The sequence below is a fragment of the Fusarium mangiferae genome, assembly GCF_900044065.1.
Source record: "Fusarium mangiferae strain MRC7560 genome assembly, contig: FMAN_scaffold001, whole genome shotgun sequence".
In the NCBI taxonomy this organism is placed as follows: Eukaryota; Fungi; Ascomycota; class Sordariomycetes; order Hypocreales; family Nectriaceae; genus Fusarium; species Fusarium mangiferae.
In genome coordinates this window covers 509,467-533,818 of record NW_024573921.1, presented here as the reverse complement: position 1 = coordinate 533,818, position 24,352 = coordinate 509,467, and the positions used below count along the sequence as shown (strand labels likewise).

General features: G+C 50.0%; 7 protein-coding genes across 7 annotated transcripts; 4 read left to right on the top strand and 3 right to left on the bottom strand.

Annotated features, from left to right (window-relative positions):
• Window positions 1-889: 889 nt before the first annotated feature.
• Window positions 890-3,368, top strand: FMAN_00691 (uncharacterized protein; the record flags this gene model as incomplete). Its single annotated transcript, XM_041826266.1, has 4 exons — window positions 890-928; window positions 1,058-1,204; window positions 1,300-1,313; window positions 1,370-3,368. The coding sequence occupies 4 exons, from the start codon at window positions 890-892 to the stop codon at window positions 3,366-3,368; spliced, it is 2,199 nt and encodes a 732-aa protein (XP_041676022.1).
• Window positions 3,369-4,178: 810 nt separating this feature from the next.
• Window positions 4,179-4,648, bottom strand: FMAN_00690 (uncharacterized protein; the record flags this gene model as incomplete). The annotated part of the gene is made up of 4 exons (XM_041826155.1): window positions 4,179-4,234; window positions 4,323-4,430; window positions 4,506-4,565; window positions 4,621-4,648. The coding sequence occupies 4 exons, from the start codon at window positions 4,646-4,648 to the stop codon at window positions 4,179-4,181; spliced, it is 252 nt and encodes an 83-aa protein (XP_041676021.1).
• A 541-nt stretch (window positions 4,649-5,189) lies between these two features.
• FMAN_00689 (uncharacterized protein) lies at window positions 5,190-6,953 on the top strand (the record flags this gene model as incomplete). The annotated part of the gene is made up of 3 exons (XM_041826044.1): window positions 5,190-5,202; window positions 5,255-5,704; window positions 5,758-6,953. The coding sequence occupies 3 exons, from the start codon at window positions 5,190-5,192 to the stop codon at window positions 6,951-6,953; spliced, it is 1,659 nt and encodes a 552-aa protein (XP_041676020.1).
• A 603-nt stretch (window positions 6,954-7,556) lies between these two features.
• FMAN_00688 (putative adenylate cyclase) lies at window positions 7,557-14,733 on the bottom strand (the record flags this gene model as incomplete). The annotated part of the gene is made up of 4 exons (XM_041825933.1): window positions 7,557-7,808; window positions 7,859-13,210; window positions 13,402-14,119; window positions 14,255-14,733. The coding sequence occupies 4 exons, from the start codon at window positions 14,731-14,733 to the stop codon at window positions 7,557-7,559; spliced, it is 6,801 nt and encodes a 2,266-aa protein (XP_041676019.1).
• Window positions 14,734-18,533: 3,800 nt separating this feature from the next.
• FMAN_00687 (putative alpha-glucosidase (maltase)) lies at window positions 18,534-20,474 on the top strand (the record flags this gene model as incomplete). Its single annotated transcript, XM_041825822.1, has 5 exons — window positions 18,534-18,734; window positions 18,805-19,072; window positions 19,125-19,527; window positions 19,580-19,918; window positions 19,970-20,474. 5 exons carry the CDS (start codon window positions 18,534-18,536, stop codon window positions 20,472-20,474), a joined length of 1,716 nt encoding a protein of 571 aa, XP_041676018.1.
• Window positions 20,475-20,745: 271 nt separating this feature from the next.
• Window positions 20,746-21,579, bottom strand: FMAN_00686 (putative 20S proteasome subunit beta3; the record flags this gene model as incomplete). Its single annotated transcript, XM_041825711.1, has 4 exons — window positions 20,746-20,889; window positions 20,979-21,430; window positions 21,492-21,510; window positions 21,577-21,579. 4 exons carry the CDS (start codon window positions 21,577-21,579, stop codon window positions 20,746-20,748), a joined length of 618 nt encoding a protein of 205 aa, XP_041676017.1.
• A 1,090-nt stretch (window positions 21,580-22,669) lies between these two features.
• On the top strand, window positions 22,670-24,258 carry FMAN_00685 (uncharacterized protein; the record flags this gene model as incomplete). Its single annotated transcript, XM_041825600.1, has 2 exons — window positions 22,670-22,806; window positions 22,872-24,258. The coding sequence occupies 2 exons, from the start codon at window positions 22,670-22,672 to the stop codon at window positions 24,256-24,258; spliced, it is 1,524 nt and encodes a 507-aa protein (XP_041676016.1).
• Window positions 24,259-24,352: the final 94 nt, after the last annotated feature.

Sequence of the window (24,352 nt, the reverse complement as noted above, 5' to 3'; positions counted from 1 at the left end):
CTGTCCATGTAATACATGATCCAGCGCCGTTGAAAAGTGAAATTCTACAAAGAGACACATTAGCAGTTAAAACATCACAGGTAAGTAGTAGGTAGGACCTTACAAGCTTACAGCACCTACCATGTTGGGGCACGGCACCATCCAACCACGAGGTCACTGATCCATCCTTCTCCTTCTTGAACCTGACCTGGGTCCAGGTCACTCCTCCTCCACTATTACTTCCCCCGGACTCGACCTCTACATAGTACTGTACTAGGACATCCTCCCGCCACCCTTCATCCCTACCTGCCTCGACTGCGCCTGTGGTTCTACCTAAAGTTGGTAGGTAAGGTAGTCAGTCAGTCTTTCTGCTGTTGGTAGCTGTCTTGCCTGCCTTTTCTCTCTTGCAGTTTCAGTAACTTGACACCTCTCGTTTGCACCCGTCTCCAAGTGTCTTTGAATTCGCTTGGTAACGACCTATATATCTGATTCTCTCTAGCCAAGACCATCGATTGTCTCTTGTCTCCGGTTCGGCTTTTAGATCACCGCAAGTAGTTCACTCCGGCGCTATCGCATCCACGCCACATACCCGCGCCTCGCTTTCCCCAGGACGCCCAGCAGCCAACACCACCACCATAATCCATCCTCGCTCACAACTCGGCAACTCTAAAACCGACTTGGCTTGCAATTTCTCAACTTTTCCCGTCCTGCGCGACTCTTTGGCCATTTCAGAAGATACGAAGCCATTCGCGAATGGTCCCTTGTCTCAATTGCGATCGTCTTCGCTGAGTGCTGCTGCTGCGCAGCTGTTGCGTGCGGGTCGGCCTTGATAACGTCCCTCGATCGGCTCACCCATCCACGGCTTTCCGACTGAATTACTTGCCTCAACTGGAGAGATCACAACATCGCCATGGCCGGCTTTTTCAACAAAATAAAGGGTTCTGGCACTGTATGTCTTGGACTCGCTCCTTGTTCCATTTCTGCCCTGGGCTATCCCAACCCCATCTCTCGCTCACTCTAAGTTGCGCCAAGATTACTTCTGATGACTGACAAAATCCCTCTCGCTTTCGGTTCATAGGCCACGACCACTACACCCAATAAGCAAGATGTTGTCGCAAAGAAGAAGGAAGAGCCCGTGCTCGACCTCACGCCGCTCGAGAAGATGCTCCAGAATGCAGCTCCCCTTCGAGACGATGGCGCCGATCGCTTTTTCGGCCTCGAGAATGTACGTCGAACCTTACCTACTCCCGCCCGGGTTGTTGTTATTTTCATCATCGTCGATACTTTACCATCGCAAGAACTAGGCTAACGTGAAAACAGTTTGGGAACACATGGTATGAATTGGGTGAGGCATCATACAGCCAAATTACGATGCTGACTTTTTGTGTAGCTACTGCAACTCGATCGTTCAGGCTCTGTTTTATTCCGAATCCTTCAGGAACAATGTTGTCAATTACCCCCCGATTATGCCCTCGGAGACAAACGGCAGCCGGCCAAGGGTTCCCATCACTATCAGACCTCCACCCACTGACCCTGTCGAGACCTTGCCGAAACAAAAGGGCCTTAGTACATCCCAAGTAATCAAGCAACGACAGGCCATGAATCAACAGTTGCCTGGGCAGGTTGGCGTTCGACCTGAAGACAAACCTGATACACCCGAATACAAGAAGAAACAAGCGATGATCAAAGGGCCCATCCTGGAATTGGCACGAGAGAATGCCACTTCTTATGGTATGAATGAATGCACATTTACTGGACTTAAGGACATTTTTCTGGCCTTGCTGGAAAGCAACACCCACACAGGAGTCCTCAGTCCACAACGATTCCTCGAGATATTCAAGCGCGACAATGAAATGTTTCGAAACTCAATGCACCAGGACGCTCATGAGTTCTACGGCTTGGTGTTGAATGATGTCATCAACAGCGTTGAGAGCACAGCTCGCCAGATGCAGTTGCAGGCGCCAGCTGACGGCATTGATGGCCTGGCAACTTCAGTGGGACACGCTCTTGGATCTGCCATGGTAAATCACGTAGCTGGGTCAAGTTCCCCAGCAACGGGATGGGTCCATGACATTTTTGAAGGCGTTCTCACATCAGAAACCAAGTGCTTGACTTGCGAGACTGCTTCTCAGCGCGATGAGACATTTCTTGATTTGTCCATTGACTTGGAAGAGCATTCGTCAGTGACATCTTGCTTAAGAAAGTTTTCAGCTGAGGAGATGCTCTGTGAGAGAAACAAGTTCCATTGCGACCATTGTGGTGGCCTTCAGGAGGCCGAGAAGCGAATGAAGGTAAAGCGGTTACCCAAAATCTTAACGCTCCACTTGAAGCGGTTCAAGTATACCGAAGATTACAGTCGTTTGCAAAAGCTCTTCCATAGGGTCGTCTATCCCTACCACTTGCGCATGTTCAACACGACAGATAATGCCGAAGACCCGGATCGACTCTACGAACTATATGCAGTAGTGGTCCACATTGGTGGTAATGCCTACCATGGTCACTACGTGTCTATCATCAAGGTTCCGGGCAGGGGGTGGATCCTGTTTGACGACGAGATGGTTGAACCGGTGGACAAGAATTTTGTCCGCAACTTCTTCGGTGACAAGCCAGGGATGGCAACCGCGTACGTTTTGTTCTACCAGGAAACCACATTCGAGAAAGTGCGAGAGGAGCAAGAAAAAGAGGGTATGGAGGAGGTAAAACTCGCTAGCGAAGCAGCCAATCTGGCTCAGGAGAACGGGGACAAATTAGATACGGCGCCTCTGAGACGGCAAGCAACGCAGCCCATGTCGCCCCTGACACATCACGAGTCGATGGCAAATCTTGCCCATGCCAGTACGGCACCGGTCATGCCTTCAGCTCCCCAACCGGATCCTGCGCCCCCAGCAGCCGCTGCAGCTGCAACAAATGGCCTGACTCGTGTCACTACGCAGAAAGAAGAAGCCAAATCGAAAGAGGACAAGAAACGAGAGAAAAAGGAGCGTGAAGCTGCTGAGAAGGCCGAGAAACTTGCGGAGAAGGAGCGAGAGAAACAGGCCAAGGTTGACGAGAAGAAACGAAGAGAAGACAATTACAAAGCGATACAGGCACGACGAAATGAGAACGATGAACTAGCGAAAGTGTTGGAAGCCAGCAAGAAGTCTGCAGCACAAGAAGAGGAAGCAAGAAAGAAAGAAAACGGAACACCTCAGAGCAATGGAATTCTCGACCGAACCAAACGTGGTAGCAAGTCGATGTCAAGGAGAAGTTTCTCACTTTTCCACAAAGACAAATCGGCAGGGCAAACGCCTGATACGCCTAACGGCGATGCAGGCGATAAACACGACAAGCTCAAGGATCGCCTCAGCTTCAGCTTGGGACGTAAAAAGAGCACGAATTTACTTTCGTAACTCCAACATGAACGTACCTATCACGTCTACATACGGAAAGAGGAACCTTGAAATGTATTGCATCTTTGTGGTCAGGGGGCGTGTTGGTGGATGGCAGGATACCCATGCGCTTTGAATGAAGCACTCACTGCATGAGACAAGAGCATAATAGGGCGACGGTGGTCCTCAAAAGCATTCAGGATTCGGGTCTCTGGCATTTTGTTGTCCTTAGTCTCAGGAAAAACAGGTTTGCCACAGCTTGCATTATGTGAAGGCAAGAAGGCCTAATTACAGAAGGTATCAAGTAGAAGATGGAACACGGGTGCATGGAGCAGAAAGCAAACTTGGTTATTACTGCTCGAATGGGCTTGCTTGGTCGATAAACGTTGATCGAGGCCTGAACAAGACCACCCATAGCGTGGCAGTTGTATTATACATAGGTGTTTGGAGGTCCTGTTCGGAAGCCTCCGTAGGCTTGGACAGGCCTTGATGCATTTAGCTATTTGGGTATATTTCGAACAAGATAAGACGCCTATGAGCGAACTGAGGAGATGACGTCCGAGACAATATGCACATGTCGAGTTTAGCATCACACGTATGCAATAAGATTACCTTCACTACTATATCATGGAGAGGGTTCCGCATCTCGTCCTGCCTCGTTCCATATCGTATTCATATCAAAGAGTAGTACTCCCACGCATGGCCTCCCGTGATTCGTATCAACAACAAAAACTCCAGTTCCAAGATTAGCCGGACTCCATTGATGCCTAGAAAAGTCTACCGTGTCCTCTTTTTACAGCTGCGCTTTGTATGTGGGTGGCATAGCGCTAATCAACCAAGTATGAGCTCATAAAGGATGATAACGGAATTGACAAAGATCAGTGGCACTGTTGCTACATTAGTTCCTCGCATTGCAAAAGGCGCAGTAGTAGCTCGTTATGTTTACGCGGTTGTGGGTTTGGGCGTTGAACGTACTCCTCATGATGGTTCGGACACTCGCGATGAGGTTGATGATCTTGGCTTTGACGCTGGCATCTGGGCCAGCGCCGAACGCAGGGTCGTAAGAAGCGGGAGAGAGATTGACTAGGAGGTCAGGTCAGATATGAGGTTCGCGGGGCTATACAGGCTCGCTCGAGCCAGGGAGGGAGGGTTTCGTACTGCGCGCGAGAAAACGATCTTCGGAGAGGACAGCGACGGCGTTGATGAGTAGAATACAAACTGGGATCTATGTTAGCTGATGGGCTCTGAATAAGGAGAGCAGAAGTATTGTTACCGTAAAGGAAACTGCCAAAGAACCACATTTTGGGCGACGGCACTGAAGGTCAAAACGGGCTGAGAATGGTGGTCTTGGTTGCAGCTGAGGTAGTAGTTAGCGATGATGTGTAACTACTAACCTATCCCATCTCATGTAGGACTTCCATGCAGTTCGAGGTACGTACCTTTTGCTTTGGTGGCTTGAACGGTCGATGCAACCTACTAAAGTACCTACTTACCTTCAGGTAGGTACCTAGGTCCTGCTGGGGAATGGGGCTAGGGGTGACGACTGGGAGTGTTCTTTCTGTGGCGGGTGATTTGTTAGACCGATCCGAGGACCCCTAAAGAGGTAATAAGCTCATGGGCAACCCATTCATTCAGTCACTCATGTTGAACAAAAGAATTCTCCTAAATTATTATATATCTTTTTATAGCGGTTACTTTGATATGGAGAGACTTTCTTGATCTGGCGGCGCCTCTCATCTTGCAGATCTTTCCGCCTTTTGCTTGAAAACCAATACGACCAAGCTCCGAGGTATCTACAGTAGCTCTCGTAGTACTTAGAGTAAAAGCTCTACATCAGCCAAGATGAAGACTTCAGGTACATCGTTTCCTGTTGCGCTGTAAAAGTGAGGTATACTGAACATTCCCAGATATCTTCCTAACGTGTCTTCTCATCACCATCCCACTCGCTCATCTACTTGTGTCGCCCTATACAAAAGTGGAAGAGTCTTTCAATATACAAGCAGCCCACGACATACTCATCTACGGAACACCCACCCAGGATGTATATGAACGCCTCTCCCATACTTACGATCACTTCACCTTTCCCGGCGCCGTACCCCGGACTTTTCTCGGTGCTGTGCTCCTCGCAGGACTTGGGCAGCCCATCGTCGCTCTTGTTGGCTTTCACCATGCACAGCTTGTAGTTCGAGGAATCCTTGGTGCGGCTAATGTTGCTGCGCTCTTGACCTTCAAGTCTTCTCTCAAGAGAGCTTATGGATCAGGTGTCTCAGCTTGGTGGGTGGTGTTTATGGCGAGTCAGTTCCATATCAACTACTATGTTTCCCGGACGTTGCCAAACATGTACGCATTCTGTCTCAGTAAGTCATCTCATACACCATCGATGCTAGAACCTTCAGCTCACTGTGACTAGCTACCCTCGCTTCGGCATTCCTACTTCCCCAACCTTCACCTCATCTGTCTGCTGCTCGTCAGAAACAAGCCATCGCCCTCTTGGTCATTGCGGCAGCCATCTTCCGCTCTGAAGTCGCTGTTCTTCTCAGCACTACGGGACTCTACCTCCTTTTCACGGGTCGTATCGGTCTGTGCCCCTTGATTCTCACTTTCCTCGGCTCATTCATCTCTTCGCTGCTTATTTCAGTGCCCATTGACTCGTATTTCTGGCAGAAGCCCCTATGGCCCGAGTTATGGGGTTTCTACTTCAACGCTATTCTTGGATCTTCGTCAGAATGGGGCGTTTCTCCATGGCATTACTATTTCACCTCAGCGCTTCCCAAGCTATTGCTTAACCCCTTCGTACCAGCGTTGGCAGTGTATGCGCTACTCCAGCCTGGCACATCACGGACTACCCAGACATTGTTGATCCCCAACTTGCTCTTTGTGGCCATTTATTCTGCTCAGCCTCATAAAGAGGCTCGTTTCATTTTCTATGTGGTGCCGTCTCTGACTGCCGCTGCAGCTCTCGGCGCCAATTTTGTCTCCTCTCGCGCCTCTAAATCCATTATCTACCGTGGTGTGTCTGCCGCCATCGCCTTGTCGGTCCTCGTCAGCTTCGCAGGCAGCACTGTCATGCTCCTATTCTCTTCACTTAACTATCCAGGCGGTGACGCACTTCAGCAACTCTCTTACATCACCCGTGATGACCCTACTCCTGTCATCGACGTCCACGCCGACGTCTTGAGTTGTATGACGGGGCTGACCTTGTTTGGGCAGAATCCATCTGGTTGTCCCATCGCTTTCCCCATCAGCCCCAACCCTGATTCTACGGCACCTGTTCTAGTCTTCGACAAGACCGAAAAGGGAGACCAACTTTATTGGCCGCGTTTCTGGGAGCGCTTCGACTATGCTCTCGCAGAGAACCCACGCAAGGTGTTGGGTGGCTGGCAGGTTATAGGAGTTGTTGCGGGTTACGACGGTGTTGAGATTCTCAAGCCTGGCTCTCCTGCTGCAGGAGATGAGAGTGAGGAGGGAACTATCGGTGGTGAGAAAATACTTGGACTGGGCGCCAATGTTGCTGCTGTCAGAAATCTGGTCAGGGGCTATACAGGTGGTTGGTGGGTTGGACCTCGAATGTCACCCCGAATCCGGATCTTGAGGCGTGTCAGTTAGTCAGATCGTCAAGACGACACAAGGTCAGTGTCCGCTTCCATCACAGTTCAATAATCAGTCAGTATGAGTGTGCGCACGAGGTCATGCCTTGTGATACTACATCGTCTGATTTTGCAATGCCCTATCATATCGTATAAACAATGCATACGTGCCTGCGTGGACTCCTCGATGCCATCCATAACCCCTGAAAAGACAAGAACCCATCATCCCAATTTACACTGGGCGCAACAATGTATAGTATGTGAGCCTCCCGGCAGACAAAGCAGCCAAGTATCAATATTTCCTTGCTTTCTCCATAGCCCAACGCCACGTTCTGCCTTGCCCTGCCCTGCCATCTTCGTACCCAATATCTTTTCCAACCCCAGCCCGACCCTACCCTACCCAACCGCAAACACATGAGCACCTCGCACCGAAGCGTCTGGAATATAGAGAGCAAACCCAGCACCTACTCAAAAAGACAAAGTTTCCCATCCAAAAGTAAATCGTGCAAGCAAAAAACGTTCTGTTTACCCTCCCCTTGTCGTGTTCCTCGTGTCGCGTGGGTGATTATAGCATATATAAGTGCTCGGGTAACGTTCAAATAAACCAATCGTCTGAACCCAATCACAACTCTTGCTCTGTGTCGCTCCCTTCCTCTGCGTCAGGATCGTCGTCGTCGTCGTCGTCGTCATCTTCATCTTCACTACTGGAGGGGCTTGGCAGCGCACCATATTTCCTTCTGTATCGTTCAAGTTCCTTTCTCTGCGCCATGAACATATCCAAGATTGCAGCCATTGGGCCCTGGAGATCTTCTAGTTCCTTAATAGGGCCACCACCAGTAGCAAGGTGGCGCATCGCCAGTGTCGATATACAGGTCTAACGTTGTCAGTAAGGTTCCACTCGTGTGTAGGTCAGCTCAAACTCACCTCTATCCTGCTCACTTGGTGCTCCAAAAAGTTCAACAAGAAGCGATCTGTGACCTCTCCTCCACGCTGCTTGATGCGCTCGAGCAGTTCTGTCTCTGGTGGTTGTAGCCCTGGGGCCTCGTTGCCTTCCAGCGAGCTGCAAAGCATCTCAAGTCGCAAGCTGATTCTCCAAAGAGTCCAAATTGCATCTGGGTCGATACTGAGCTCTGCTCCGGGTGCCAGGACAGCTGGCTTATCACCACCACCTCCCCCTTCTTCCTTCCTCTCATGCTGCAGGTGGAATTCGATACGTCCAGCCAATGCATGAGGGTAGAGCGAGTACACAACCTCAGGGTTTTCCAGACCCTTCAGCTTCTTCTCGCCCATCTCCTTAACCTCAAAGCCTTGAGAGGTGAGGGATCTCAAATCCTTTCGAATGGCACTAGCATATGTCTCATCGTCAAAGGTATCCTCGGAGCCTGAAGCGTTCCCGCGATCTGTATCCTGATAATTCTCCAGGCACCGCTGTATCTCCGAGATGAAGTCGGTCGAGACCGTGATCTGTCCACCGTCTGCGACCGCGGAGATTCGAGCCGCCTTGTTCACCATGGGTCCGAAATAATCCATACGTCGCGTAACTGGATCCGTCTCACTCACACAGTCTCCAAAGTGAATACCCATTCGCACCGACAGTCCTTTGAAGATGAGACTGTTGTCCTTGTCATAAACAGGCTGGCAAGACACTGAGTTCAAGACTTCTGATGGCCAGTTCACATCGAGGAGCTGCATCTGAACGGCAAACGTCCATAACAGTGCGGACGTGGCTGTCGGGAAGGAGACCATGAAAGCGTCACCTTCAGTCTTGACTTCGTAGCCACCAATTCGTCTCAGCTGTCGACGCATGACCTCGTTGTGGAGTTTGATGGCTGATCTCATTGCACTGGGGTACATCTCCCAGAGTGTTGTCGAGTTCTTGATATCGGTGAAGACAATCGACACGTTACCCGTAGGCGCTGGGATCTCTGCCTCGAGTCGGTTTAGGGATGAATCGAGAACGTCGCCCTTGGTCCTTCGGCCCCTCCTGGTATTGAGAACCTGGGCGTCATCAGGGATGCCAGATGGATAAAGCGACATACTCGCACCGCGATGGAGTCTGGATCGCTCAACCCGTCGCTTTAAGTCAGCAACACTAATCATCATGACCATAATTTTGCCCGAGGCGCCGTATGCGATAGCCAGGTCGCGAAGCTTCTGGGCCGCTCGCATGAGATCTTGTCTCTCGGCTCTCGCAATATCTGTCACCAGACCAGGTGACAAGTACTCCCAGAGTTCGCCAGTCGCAATCAAGATAATGTCATCTTGCTCTCGGATAGTCATGTTGCTGACATAGGGTGCTGCTTGTACGGCCGGCATCAAGTCGACGTATCCGAAGGCGCGTGAAACCTGGAGTAGATCGTTCAGTCTGCCGTTGCGAGACACCCATCCACCAGCTTCGCGAATGCGCGATCTCTCGCTGGGCTCGGCAGGATCATGCTTGCGGGTCAGCATCTTATGAGTACCATCTGTCTGGATCACCATCGCCTGTGCATCACCGACGTTTGCAACATATAGTTCCGTACTTTGGAGATAAACCACAGTTGCCACACCCCCTGAGTTGAGGTCTTCCTTGGTAAGTATGACAGGCTGGCCAGAGCCCCTATGCGTCTTCAACGGCCGCTCCTCGGATTGCTGGATAGCAATAGTGACCAGATCCTTGTTGAGCTGGAGGAACGAGCGTCGTAGTGCATCGACCGGTGTTTCGTTCGATCGTGTTTTCAACTGCTTCAGTTCGCCAGCAAAAATGTGTCCAAAGTTTTCATGCAAGTATTTAGCGATCTTAGATCCACCACTAGACAAAGCTTGTCCATCAAACAAGCCTAAGAGCATCTCTGTTTCTGATGAGTTGAATCTTGGTACCACGAGATCAACCGTTGACAAGTGCTCGTGCTTGCCAAGAGTATCGGCCATACCATAAGGCAGGTGGCCAGCGAGTGATCCAGACGTACGGACACGTCTGTCCTCACTCTGATCAGGAATGCTGGGCTGAGTGAGAGTGACATCCATCAGGCCCAGGATACGCAAGTTAAGCAGACGGCTGAAGTCTGTATACTCCTCACGATTGACGGCGCCAGGCCCAAGAGGGCCTGTGTTCGTCTGCTTGATCTCCAAGCGTTTGTTGCCAGACAGATTCAGGTATCTGAGGTTCGGATTGAGATTCCAATTCCAATCATAGGGCACGTTGGAGATGTTGTATTTCAGGTAGTTGCTGCCACAATCGAGAACAGCAAGGTTCTTGGCCCTTGAGATATCGGCTGGCAAGTTGGTAAACCTGTTGCCGTTGATATAAAGTGCCTGTAGTAAACTGGACTCCTCTAGATCGTCGGCAGGCAATGTCGTGAGAGCGTTTCCGGATAAATAAAGCTCAACTAGTTGAGGCCAGTTCTTGATCGATCTCTGTGGCATGTCACTGATTTCGTCGTTGTAAGACAAGTTGAGCACTCGGAGCTCTGCGAGCAGTGTGATCTGATCAAAAACATCGTCATCCAAACGGTTGTCGGCCAAGTGAAGATTACGAAGTGATCCAGCAAATGTGTTGTTAAGCCTTGATGACATCCCGGAATCTTTTCTGGTGTTGACTGTTTGCGTTGGGGCCGACGGAGTTGCTGATCTAGACACAACTGAGGTCTTACGGCCACCCTTCCCATAGACAGACACGACAGAGCTCTTGCGGTCGCCAGCGTTAAGGGGAGAGGGTCCGACACTGAGAAGGGTGCTCGAATTTTGACTGGGTCTTCGATCGTCTGACAACTCTTCAGAGCTTGCTGTGGCCGACAGAGTTCCGAGTGGCGCAGCTCGTCCATTGACAGGAGGGGGCGCCGGTTGTGATTCCTCTCCTGGTATCCGTGGTGCTCTGGAAGCAGGTTTGGGGAAGTGCTCCAGAACATTTGAAGAAGCGTTGAAAGTCTCCAGTCGATTTGCCCACCATAACTCCATGGGCAGCTTGGAGATATTGTTTCCTCGGACATTGAGCACTCTCAGTTCAGTCAAGCAACCAATTTGAGCCGGTAGCTCTCCAACGGAATTGTTCGCAATACTGAAATGCTCGAGTCTACTCAAGGTACCTATTTCTTGAGGCAACGAAACGAAGTAATTTTTATCCAGGATCAGGTGCTCGAGGTTGACCATGTTGACGAATGATGAGTCGATACTGGCTAGCTGAGCGTTCGATAGGTTCAATATCTTGAGTGTAGGAACAGGAGCAACAATCTCGAATTTGTTGAGGGGGTTCGAGTTCAGTTTGAGTTGGCGAAGGGACTCAAACTGTCCAACAAAGGCAGAGACGCAGTTGTGATCGGCGGAAAGAATCTCAAGCTTCGGGAGCTCCGAAATGATGTCGATGCTCGAGATACCATTGTACTTGATGTCGAGTTCGCGTAGGCTGACAAGTTGTCCGAACGACGCTGGTACAGCGTGTGTCAGTCTATTGTTAGTTATCAACAGTTTCTCTAAGTTCTTCAGGCCGCCAATCTCGTGAGGAATCGTTGCAATGGCATTGAAACTCAGATCCAGGTCGACCAAACTTGGGAGATTGCACAAGAAAGTCGGGAACTTGTCGAGGAAGTTAGAAGAGATATTAAGAGAGCGAAGTGACTGGTATGCTCCAAAGTAAGAAGGCAAATGTTTAAGCCGGTTGTTGGCCAAATTCATCTTCAGCATCCCTGTAAGAGAGTTGAGCTCGGCGTGCTCCAACTGCTCCAGCCGGTTGTTTGCAACATCCAGAAAGGTCAATCTGTTTGCTCGACTCAGGCTGGGCGGTAGTTTCCTAGCTTCGTTGTTGTTAAACTTGATGTCTCGAAGATGTTTACAGGACTGTATAAAGTCTCGTGGGACGTCGAGCGAGAGGTTACGCGAGAGGTTAAGGGAGATGATCTCCATGGCCTTTGAGTATAAGGATATAGGTATAGTGACGAGGTTGCGACCAGAGAGGTCCACGTAATTGAGCTTCTGAGCCCGAGCCAGGCCCATGTCGGTTGTTTTGGCGTGGAAGTCGCTCTCCCTCGCAGACAAGAACATGAACCTGCAAAGGTAACTGTTGTCTTCGCGGCCGAGATCTTCGATTCTATCCTTTTCCTCATAACCGACTTGCTGCAGGAGTCGCTTCTGCATGAGTAAGGGTCGCTCAGGGGGTGTCAAAACCCTGATAAGATCATGCTTCTTCATGATAATATGATAGTTCTCCAAACCGTCAACCACATAAGTCTTCTTAATGACCTGTGAGATGACATCTGTGACATTCGAGTCCAGAGGCATCGAATGTGTAGAGAATGTACCATCTGAGCGAAAGATACGAATACAGTATGGCGATGCTTTCTCTTCTGGGCGAGGGGGGCTACCAATCTCATCTGGCTCAGGGCCATGGTATGAGTTATCTTCGGTATTGCGTCGCACTGCCCAACTGTCAGGAGCATCCCAACGGCCTTTAGGTGCTGTGGAGATGATGGAATCGTGGCGCTCAGGCTCGACATTGTTAACGAAGCTAGTATCCATAGGTGTAAGTGGAGGAGGTTTCGTTAGGATGCCCTCCATATCGTTCAGGTTGGTATCGAGATGATATATGTTGTTAGGATCGTTACGATCTGTCGGACCAATTGCATCGTCAACATAGTCTTGAGGCCGATGGGTTCGTCCCTTCTTGGCGAAAGGGAACTTATTATTGAAAGTTGCGCCACGTTGACCTGGAATTGGTCGCATATCAGGGACATCGCTCGTCTCCCCAGGGCCAAAGGTCCCCGAGAACGGTAATGTAGTCGTCGATACATCGCTTGGGCGGTGCAAGTCAGACTTTGAGGTCTTCGGTTGGAGAGATCTTGTTGATTGAGGTAAGTCGCGAAGTTTAGCAATGTCGTCTTTATCTTTGTGATGCCTTCTAAGCCGTCCAAAGATTCCGCGTTTGCCATGATGATGACCGGGTGAAGTTTGTCCATCAACTTGGGAGGATTTCGTGCTCCAAGTCATTCCTGCACTTCTAGTACTTGGTGTCGGGCTTTGGCCTCTAGATTTGGTCGAGTACATGGCGCTACTGCCCCCACGATCGCGCGACATTTGCGTGCCAATCGCTGTATCGTCCCTACTCATTGTCGGCCGCAGTGTCCGAGGATCATCATTACTCTTATGGTGTCGGTGGTGCCCGGGTAAGTGAACTATAGAATGACCCGACCTCGAGGATGACGATGTCTTTGGGGGGATTTGTGAGGAACCATCACCTACATATCGCTCTCGATCGGGTCCGGTCATGATGTCTCGGACGGGAGCTTCGCCATATCGAGCGATGTCCTATAAGATGGATGTCAGTGAGCCAGCACGCTGGTGAGAATGCTACTTGAGTGAGATGGCAGCTGGATTGAATTGGGCACTAAAAACAAAACCAAGGGATAATTTCGGAGAGGAATGTGTCGATCGTTGACCAGACCGGGGGGTTCACCGGGGGTTCAGGACGATGAGACAGAGGCGGGTGCTGTACGTACACTGTTGTCCTGGTACAGAAAAGGCACCACCTCTGGTGCAGGGACTGGAGTTCTCGGTCTGGAAGATGATGGTGATGCATCGCGAGTGTGATCCGTGGCATTGGAATAGTTGCGATCTCTATGTGTGGGGCGGCTGTGACTATAAGAGCGTCCACGCTGGTCCTTGCCCGCGAGCGAAGTGGGTAGGCTGCCATCCGAGCTATCGCGCCCAGGGAATTCCTCGCCAAAGAAGCCCTGAAGTTTGCGAAAGCCACCTCTGGTTATACTGGTTTTACTGCCCTGGCTGCTCGCTGTGAGGATACTGGCGGCGGATGGGCGTCTGCCATCGAAATACGAAGCCTCGGGGACATCGTGTTGCGAGGGATGAGAAGGATACTGGTGCTGATGTGGTTGGCGGTTACTGATCTGATGACCCGGAGATAGCTGGGAGGCGAGGGAGAGGTTGTCACTCGAATCGTTGAAGAAACTGGTCGGCATGTTGGAAGAGGTCGAAGGGGAACCAGGTTGGTTCATCCACGGTGCTATTTGAGGGCTCGCGCCGCCGGTGGGCGGAATCTGGTGAATCTGAGGGACTCGAGAGGTTTCGAGGACGGCGAGCTCACGTCGATAGTTGGTTAGGTCGCTCATGCGACGGTCTTTGGGATGAGCATTGGCGCCGGCGCGAGGGGCGAAGTTTGTAGCAGTAGGTGAGAGCTGAGGCTCATCCTTGAAGGAGGACCTGTGAGATGCGGGAAAGCGTTTAGCTGGATGGCGGGAGGCGAGATGAACGGCGACAGGGCGGGAGATGGCAGCAGGGGATCGGGAGACGGGAGACGGCATATTATCGGAACCATAATCACAACTATAAACTCACCACGAGTTGCTCAATGAAGCATTGCCATCAGCGCTTGGGCGAGAAGAAGGAGTAAGGGTTGGTTGCTGCTGGCGAGGCGTCGAGGAGATTGTCGAGGTATTAGAGGTGGTAGCAGCAGCAACAGCAGGGGAAGCTGTCGCAACGGGAGCAGCAGCGGAGGACGATGGAGTTGGTGTTAGAGCATCAACGTTAGGTGCCGGATTGGGAGTAGGCGAGTGAGTGGGAATGGGAGTGGAGATAGTAGAAGCGGAAGCGGGAGCGGGAGTAGTGGAGGCAGTCGAGGGTGAGAGCGATTGGGATTGAGATGGTGACGAGGACCTCACAGTGACCGCAGAGTATGTACTACTCTCGGCGCTTGCGACGGTGCTCGGACTGTCATCATTGCTGTTGCTTCTTCTGCTGTTGCTGCTGCCTCTGGTTTTGCTTCTGCTAGAGCTCGTGATCGAGCCGATGCGGTTGAAGGACTCATTCCTGGTCATTGTCGCCGGGGCGTGGATGGCGTTGATGGCAGGGCCCTAGGCCATAGGGAATAATATGGGTAGGGCAGGGTCCGGATGAGGACAGGACAGACGACAGGCACGGAGCAGCTAAGCATAAGCAGACACGGTGGATAAACTTGTTAGCGAGAGAACAGACTCTTAAGACCCCGTCAATTCAGTGCAGTTCGGTTCAGTTTCGTTCACAGGTGCCCAGTCAGCAGAATGGGTTGAGAGACGGGTTCGGGTTCGGGTTTGCAAATCGTGACTGTGAGCGGCGGGGGTGAACGGACGTCCAAAGCTACTAAGGTGGGTGAGATTGGTAGATCCTCTGTAGAGCTAGAGACATACGCGGAAAGGTGAGGTATGCCGTTATATTTTAGAGATTGAGATGAGATGAGGTATCCTAGGAAGGCAATAGACAAAGCAAGGCAAGGAAGGCAAGGCAAGGCAATAATGCAAGGTTAAGGTACGGAGTAGACCGAATATGTGGTAGGTAAGTTCACGTCATGTCTGGAAACAATAGGTAGGCGTATGAGGCTGAGTTGGAGCTCCCTGTTCCTGGCGACGTCCGGGCCAGAGTGTGAGAAGACAAGAGAGGGACGCTTAAGGGTGAGAGCAATCAGGTCCAAGCAAAGTCACAAAGAGTGTGCTCGCTAAGTGATTGAATGAGTAGGTTAGTAGGTTGTAGGCAGTACAGTGTAGGTAACTACCTACTATGTGTAGGTAGGTAGATGAATGGATGGGTCCGTCTACTAACCTTGGTATGACATCCATGTTATTAGTGTCTATATGTATGTGTAGTCCAAGGGCAGGCAAAGAGATCTTGGGGACATTCAGTATCCATAGCATGCAACTCAGTCCGTGGTCGCCAAAGATCCGTGGGAACCTGGACACTAACTTTCCGCAATGCTGGCTGCTTTGGTCGTTGGCGCTTCGTCCGCCCGGGGCAGAGTCGGGTGAAAATCGACCGGGGAGTCTTTCCACTGTGTCTGGGCGGGATGAAAGACGAGAGAGGCTGGTTCTTAGCGTGTTATGGCAGGCTACATAGGAACTAAAAGTGGCGCCGTCAGTCTCTGTCAGGCGCACCGTCCACTAAACCACTCACTGGTCCTGTCCTCTAGAGGGCCACCTACCTACCTAGCTACTAGTGACGGGACCTCAAAGTGTGATGAGCAAGGTCAGGGCAGGGTACTGAAGGTTCACTGTTACGCCCGATTCAAACCTAGATTCAGGTGTACCTGAGTCCCCTGTTTGTGGTGAAGCAAACTCCACCTCACAATCGACAATACTGTTGTTGCTCGTACAAGATCTAAATAAACAACATTTTTCCCAGATCGATTCTCTTTTATCAGGAAGATGATTTGTCGTTTAAGTTAATCTGCCTTCCCGTTGCATATTTCCAGGCGAATGGCAGATGCTGTGTCGCCGGTTTGTCCATGACCCGTTCAGTACCTAGGCAGGTAGCAAATGCAAATGCAAAGCGCCTATTGTTTAATTCCATGTGCATACGCCCTAGACTTTGGGACTGCTAGAGCAAATCAACACTGAGAGCTCCATAGCTGTACGGATACGGAAATACTTAATCTCAGGTACCCTCAGGTAGCGTCATCCAATCTCATATGTATGCACGGAAATGGCATCGCACGTACCACACGCTCGCCGCTCGCTAGATTTTGAATCTGATAATTAATTCATCAATCACTTGAACTTGCTCTGGCTCTGGCTCCAGCTGTCTTGTAAGTCGTAGTAAATCCCAGTTTGCTGAATACATGCTGCTGCACAGCAATCAAAGACAATATTAGCCAGAGACTTGGCAGAGAAACAAGCCCTGCACGTCGTGGATCTTCTCATCTCGCAAAATAATCCACAATTAAACAATGCCCAAATCATATCCTTTGTGTGCGCAAAGAGTGAATCTCAATATCCCGGCTGCAATAGCTACATACCAAATGACATACTAACCATGTACAGAACAAACGAGACCCATGCTCCGGTCCCATTCAGGGTCTTGAAGACGCCGCTTGCTTTTTCCCGTCTCTTTTCGATGGTTCCTTTGTTGGTACATACATAGACCTCTAGACCTCCTCTGCAATGAGCAGAGCGTTGGACCGGGGTTTGCGATAGTGTCTTGTCGGTTTTCGTATTCCGCAAATCAGCTGTTGTGTCTTTATTGGGATCGGTATTTGCCCTTGTAGACAGATTTCATGTGCCACAATCTCTATGGTCGGTCCTTTATGAGTCCATTGTAACGTTGAGTTCTGTGTAACAGAGACTATCATTATCCTAAGTGTTGGGTTGGCTGCTGTAACTCGAAAACTTACTATGTGTACCTGCTTACACTGTATAATCATATCTTGGGGCTTGGGAATTGGAATGCAGTGAGCAATTTACCATTGCTCGAATCGACCCCTGGCGACTAAAGTGAAGTAGTCTACGGTAGGGAAAATGTTGGAATGTTCCATGGCTCAAACAGATTCTATCCATCTCTGTGTGGGTGATTGGTCTGATGAGAGAAGTCCAGTTTAATTATAGCAACATCGTGAAACGAGAAGACTCGCGTACTCTGATCTGTAACGTTGATAGGTCTTGTCCATGTGATAGCGCATCCATTCATCCTGCAGCAGTGCAATCATTCGGCACGTATTGTCGGTTCTTTGATCACTATGCTCACTCGTCCGCAACAGTACAGGGAACTATCATTGTCCTGCTGGTCTCCAGTGGTAGACGGACCTTGTTTTTGCATCCGATGCATCCAATGGTTGCAATTGAAAACAGCTAAGACGGGTTACACGGATGCTGATGTTACTGTGGTCCAGGGATGGCCCTTTTCAGCCTCTACATGCTTTGTCGTTAACACAACGCTTTGAGTTTGGACGACAGGTGGCTTTTTGTTTTCCTGCATAATGGCAGATCAGTGTGACTACCTATGAATACTCGGGTAAGTTGCCTGGACAAGTAGTGTAGTCTACCAACATACTAATGTATGAAAGCTGGTCGGCGACAATGAAATTGAATATTATGCTAGGTAGGGAATATTTTCCCTTTCTTTGACCTGCCCACTACCTATCTAGCTGTGAGTTGGGTATACTTTCCGTCCTATCTTCCACATCCAGGTATTCTGCTCCTCTCTGAACGATAGCTTGCATGATCTATCATATCCTACACTTGAGCTTCATCTGCCAACCCTTCTCAACTCACAGTAAACCATCTCCCACATGAGGCTCCACATCACGTCGGACAAGCAAACCAACCTGATAAGAACACATCATAGCTTTCTCAAAAACATGATGTTGCAGATCTCGTATCATGTTGGCTGTAAATATCTCACTCACCAGCGAACAATTTACCCTGGAGAGAGGGGCAGATCAGTCACCACTATCGATCCGCAGAATCTCTCCGGGAATTACTCCGTGAAGGCTATTAAATAGAATAACAACTACCGATGTCGTTCTGCTCGTCAACTCGCTGTAAAAATTGTCTCACGACAGAGCTTAACGAGACGCTGTGTGACAGCACATAACACCCTGCAGTTCGACGCCAGCTTCATTCGAGCCTCTTTACGGGATTGGCGCTGTTGCATATCATCTTTGCGCTGTATACGACCTGTCGATACACCCGTGAAAGTGCACGGTACTGCCGAAGAAAAGTGGCTTGAATTGGTTCATCGTGAGTTGATGTTTGATCACGAGCGGCCGTCTCACGTGCTGAGAGCCCATGTGGGAGTGTATATAACTAACAGGCTGCAGACTATATTACCGTAGCGCCCTCCAGAGCCAGCATCAACCCAGCTCTCTGTAATCATGGGTAGCACGGATCAAAGTTTGCGAGCCTGGTGGAAAGAGAGCTCGGTGTATCAAGTGTACCCTGCTTCTTACCAAGATTCCACCGGCTCTGGTGTTGGAGACCTGAAGGGCATCATCTCTCGAGTTGATTACCTCAAAGACTTGGGGGTCGATATCGTATGGCTTTCACCAATCTTCAAGAGCCCCCAGGTTGATATGGTGTGTCACCACCTTTCCTTCCCCCTTCCTAAAAAGCAGAAATATTGCACCGTATATTAACAAACCTTAGGGGTATGATATCAGCGACTATTACACAATCGACCCTCCATATGGTGATGTCTCAGATGTTGATGTCCTCAAGGACAAGCTCCATGAACGAGGCATGAAGCTCGTTCTCGATCTGGTCATGAATCACACCAGTGATCAGCATGAGTGGTTCAGGGAGTCTCGAAAGTCCAAGGACAACCCTTATCGTGATTGGTATATCTGGAAGCCTGCAAAGTACGACTCCGAAGGAAACAGACACCCTCCCAATAACTGGGACGCTCATTTCCAAGGTGAGCACGCAGAGGCTTTTCATTATGAGTGTCCCGGCTAACGAATGTATAGGAAGTGCCTGGGAGTACGACGAAACCACAGATGAATACTATCTCTGCCTCTTCTGCAAACAACAGCCAGATCTTAACTGGGAGAACCCAGCAGTCAGAAAACAAGTTCATGATGTCATGCGCTTCTGGCTCGACAGAGGCGCCGATGGTTTCCGCATGGATGTCATCAACTTTGTCAGTAAGGACCAGGCATTCCCTGACTCCGATAAGACTGTACTTCGTGGTCATGAATTCTACGCTTGTGGTCCCCGATGCCACGAGTTTCTCAAAGAGATTGGTGCTATTCTGCAAGAGTACGATGCTTTCAGCGTGGGTGAGATGCCCTGTGTGCACGATGAGCGTGAGTTGATCAAGGCTGTCCGTGGTGACCGCGGAGAGTTGAGCATGATTTTCCACTTTGAGTTGTAAGTCAAGGTTTCCAACGTCAGATGTATAAAATTACTGATCAACTCGCAGGATGGATCTCGATCATGGTGTTGGCGGCAAGTTCACACCTAGATCATGGGACCCTTCTGAGCTCAAATCCACCACTCTCAAGTGGCAGAAGTTCATGTACGACAATGAAGGCTGGAACGCCCTTTACTTGGAAAACCATGACCAGCCAAGGGCTGTCAGTCGCTTTGTCCACGATGACATTGAGCATCGGGTTAATAGTGCGAAGCTTATCGCCATCTTCCTAGGTTTCCAGTCGGGCACCCCCTTTATTTACCAAGGACAGGAGATCGGAATGACCAATGTCCCTAAGGACTGGGGCTTGGAAGAATACAAGGACCTTGACTGCCTTCGGCATTGGGAGTAAGTCAGAGAATCCAGCTGCTAAACACATTTCACTGACATCTCCCTTAGTCTTCACAGAAACGATGATGAGGAGGCTCGAAACACCTACAAGGTTGAGTATCAGAAGAAATCTCGTGACAATGCCCGAACTCCCATGCAATGGGATGCAAGCCCCAACGCTGGCTTCACCACTGCTGATGCTAAGCCTTGGATGAGAGTCAACGATAACTACAAGGAAATCAACGCTGCATCCCAGACTTCAGACCCCAACTCTGTGTATAGCTGCTATCGCAAAGTTCTGCAGAGACGAAAGGAGTTCCTGGACATATTTGTGTATGGAAACTTTCAACTCGTTGACGAGTCCAACGAGAAAGTCTTTGCATACTCACGAACGGCCGACAACGGAGAGACTGCTCTCATCGTATGTAACTTCACAACCGATGCAGTTGCGTGGTCTTTACCTGGCAAGACTCGAGAGGTGCTGGTCAGCTCTACTGGAAGAACAATTGAAGAGTTAAACAGTGGTGAGACCAAACTGGCACCTTGCGAAGCCTTCGCGGTCTTGCTCGAGTAGGATAAGCTGAAGACGGAGTCTCGCAATCGATTCGATTGCCATAGGAGTGGACAATGTCGATATCGGCCAATTGATAGAGCTAAATCAAATCGTGAATTCATTCACTCTTGGAGTATAAAAGCCTGTGACACGAAGAGGGTTGAAAGCAAGACGAAGACATGCATTCTCATTACCCAGCGGTTGATATTGGCCGAGTATCTATTCATACAAGATACATAAACCACTCCTCCTCCCGCTCTATTCGTGTAGATTTGTCCATTACACCGCCGCTCTAGTCCTGTCGTCCCTTTAGTAATCGCTTGGTGACCTTGTCCTTCTCGATAATGTAAACGTGAGCACCCCAGCCTGAAAGGGCATCACGGTCAACAGCGTTGAGCAACGACTGAGAGATGGTCTCAAAGAGGGCATCGGGTTCCTGTAAGTAATACTATCAGCATTTCGCTCTTGAGCGGAGCAGCAGCCGAACTCGGACGATGTATAGCTGCTTTGTCATTATTTGCATACCAGATCAGGCTCCCAGAGACCCTCGCACATGCCAAAGAGCTGCTCCGAAGCGGTGCCAGAGACAATGAAGTCCTTAGCAAAGTCGATACAGCCAATACTATCGAATCCACAGATAAAAGGCTTGCCAGTCTTAGGATCAAGACCAGCAACAACAGGAGACACAAAGTAAGGTCCAAAACGGCGCTCGTAGAGAGATGAGGAAACGAGGTTGGCAAAGGTTCGAGGGGCGATGGAGCGCTCCTCACGCAGGCGATACATGTTGACCTTGTAGCGGAAGAGGTCGCTCACGGTGTTGACATCGGTAGCCAGGCCAGTGAGACCTAAGAAGACGTCGCCGTACTGGAAGATCTTGGGGAAATTGTTGGACACAGTAAGAGCCTGGAGACCGAGGCGAAGATCGCATGCGATAGCGACACAGTCCTTTCCGACCATGGCGACACAGGCTCCGCCGTCTGGAAGAGGGATGTTAGTTATGGATGAAGGCTGGTATAATGGCAGGCGACCGAGACGAACTTATCGAGAAAGGAGAGGACTATTGATTGGGTTGCATGGTTAGCTTAGTGTAAAAAAGAGATTGGCTTGCCGGAGGTCAACTTACCATAATGACTTCTTGAAGGTAGAAAGGTAGATGCGAGGTCGGGGAATCGACGTCAACCAGCGGCCGTCTTATCGAGAGGAACTCGGGAACAAGGAAGGCGGTGATTCGTTATGCGAAGCCGTAAACTTTGCAGTCGCTAATTCGTATCGTATCTTCGCGTCGTGGGGTTGTAGAAGAGAAGCTGGCGTGGAGTGGATGGAGTGCGAGTTGGACAGTTGAAGCTCCCGTCACTGGGCTGGAGCTACAGAAGGTGCAGTGCAATGAGGTTGCTGCTAAGGTCCGTGGTACGTACAGGCGGGCTGCAAGGCAAACACGGTCTGGCGTGGCCGGGCAGGCAGGTCCACGTCTGCCCAGGTGTTAGAGCAGCCTAGGTACCTCTAGGTACAACCTAGTTGTGGCGGCTGAGGCTCAGTTATTTGAATTACGTAAGCGAGCATATAGTCGACTTTGAAATCGCAGTTGGAGAAGAGAGGAATGATTAGAACAAAACAGCTATTTCAGACTCTAGTAGCTAATTCACACAAGTTTTCATTTGTTTCAAATGGCCGTATAGGGATGCCGTAAAAGTTTGAGCACTCGAAACTCCCGAGAACTTTCTAGGTGAAATACACAACATTCCTTTAAAGGTAAACAATGGTTTAGAACAATGCGCATACCTTGGTTTAGTATCAAACAGCAGATTTTGCCTAAGCGTGGGTCATTATTTGTTTAATGCTCTTATTGAGAGGGGGTTTGAAATTTCCGTTTTCACCTAACCCAGGTGCTTGAGGTTGGGAGGTTCATTTAGAAGCTTCTAGTAGCTCAGAGAGTTATTCGAGGTGCTCCCAACCCGTGGCTGGCTGCCTGCTGGAGCTGTCTCTTGGTAGGTACTGAGGTAGCTGAGATCGCCCTACGTAGTACTACCTCCATACGTAACCCCGCTGTTGACCACTCGACTCACACACACTGGCTGCTTACATCACTGCCAACCGAGCTCAACATCCATCCCCAGTGATCATCCTGTCCTTTATTAACGAATTCATGTTAGTCTAATACAGGTGCGGCTTCAACCCTACACCTGATCTTCTTATTACCTACCTACACCTTCTGAAGAATGGCGACCAACGTCGTGGTGATAGCCACCGACCTACGGCGAGCTACTATCAAAGTCAACCCTGGAACCTACCTTATTGATGTATTGGAGGAAGCTTGCAGAAGACTCAACCTTTCTAGTGATAAATATCTTGTCAAGTAGGTACCACATGCTCGAGCTAGGCTCTTCCGCTGAGCAAGTAGCTAACGAGATTAACGCATAGACACCGACAAAAAACAGTGGATTTATCTGTCCCCTTCCGAACGTCTGGTCTGTCACCAGGCGGAAAACTTGAACTTGTCCAAAAGTCGAAAACACCTTCTGCTATCCAAGTCGCCCTCCAAGTTCCTCCACCCGAGGGTCGCGAAATACCCGGTGGCCGTTTGATTCAAAAGTTCCCCAGCGATCTCACCATATGGAAGGTTCTCCGCCAGTTCGAAAGCGGAGAGGCCAGCAATGGAAGGAACATCAATATTACCGGCCGCGGAATCGCGCAAATGAGTGGTGATACAGGGAGCGGTGGTGGACAGCTTTACTACGAAACACCGGTTCTCAACATTATGGGACGAGAGCTTGCAACCTTTGCCGATTTCCAGAAGACCCTATCGCAACTGGGATACAACTCAGGGAGTGTCCTGATTCGATTGGACTACCGAAAGACAGACAAAACACTTTACGATGCAATGACAGAAATTGGCCAGTTCTTCAAAGACACCGAAGATGAAGACCTGAAAGCAGAAGCTCCAGCTGCAAAGGTAGAGATAGCCGCAGAACAAGGGACACAGAAACCAGAAGAGCAAGCCCAAAGGGAGACACAGGACTCGCAGATGACGGATGATCAAGTAGAACAGACACATGAGCCAGCCCCCATCCAACAAGAAACAGGGCCCAAGGCTACTGATGAGGATGACATGGACATTGACTCTTCTCGGCCCGGAGATCCTCTGGCACCCATCAACGTTTTCCTTGCCCCTTCAGGATCAACGCCTGCTGCAGCCTTAGCTCCCGCTAACGACGCTGACTTTGCACCTACAATCGCTCATGCGCAACTCCATCAAGCTCGGCTTCAGGGGGATTCGAGGAACAGGCGTCTACTATCAGATCGTGAATTGGAAGAGAAGGCTGCTGCAGAGGCCGCAAGGATCAACGCAATCAAATCTATTCTCGTCAAAGTTCGATTTCCGGACAACACAAGTAGCGACTGGGAAGTAAGTCCCTCTCACAGTGGCCAGTTCCTCTACGATGCTGTTCGGCATGTTATGGCCCATAACAATCAACCTTTCCATCTTGTTCTTCCTGGGACCAAGATTGTGATCAAAGACGATCCCAGTCCCAGCAACGGATTGATCAAGGCGTATAAACTATCTGGGCGCACTTTGATCAACCTGGTCTGGGACGATGCTGTACCATCAGCCGTGCGGAAGGAGCCATTTCTCAAGGCCAACATTGCTCAAAAGGGCCAGCAGGTCAAGGTGCCTGAGCTCATCGCCTCGAATGATCAAGAAGAGGAAGTACCTGTTACTCGGCCAGCACAAACAGAGAAGGGCGAGAGCTCAGGAGAGAAGACTGGCAAGAAGATACCCAAGTGGCTCAAGCTGGGCAAGAAATAGACAATAGTGGCAGTTTAGAAACGTTGAGGAGTTTGCATTAACTATCATTGGTGGCGTTGATTTAAGGTAGCTTTTTCAGAGCGCAAAACAGCGA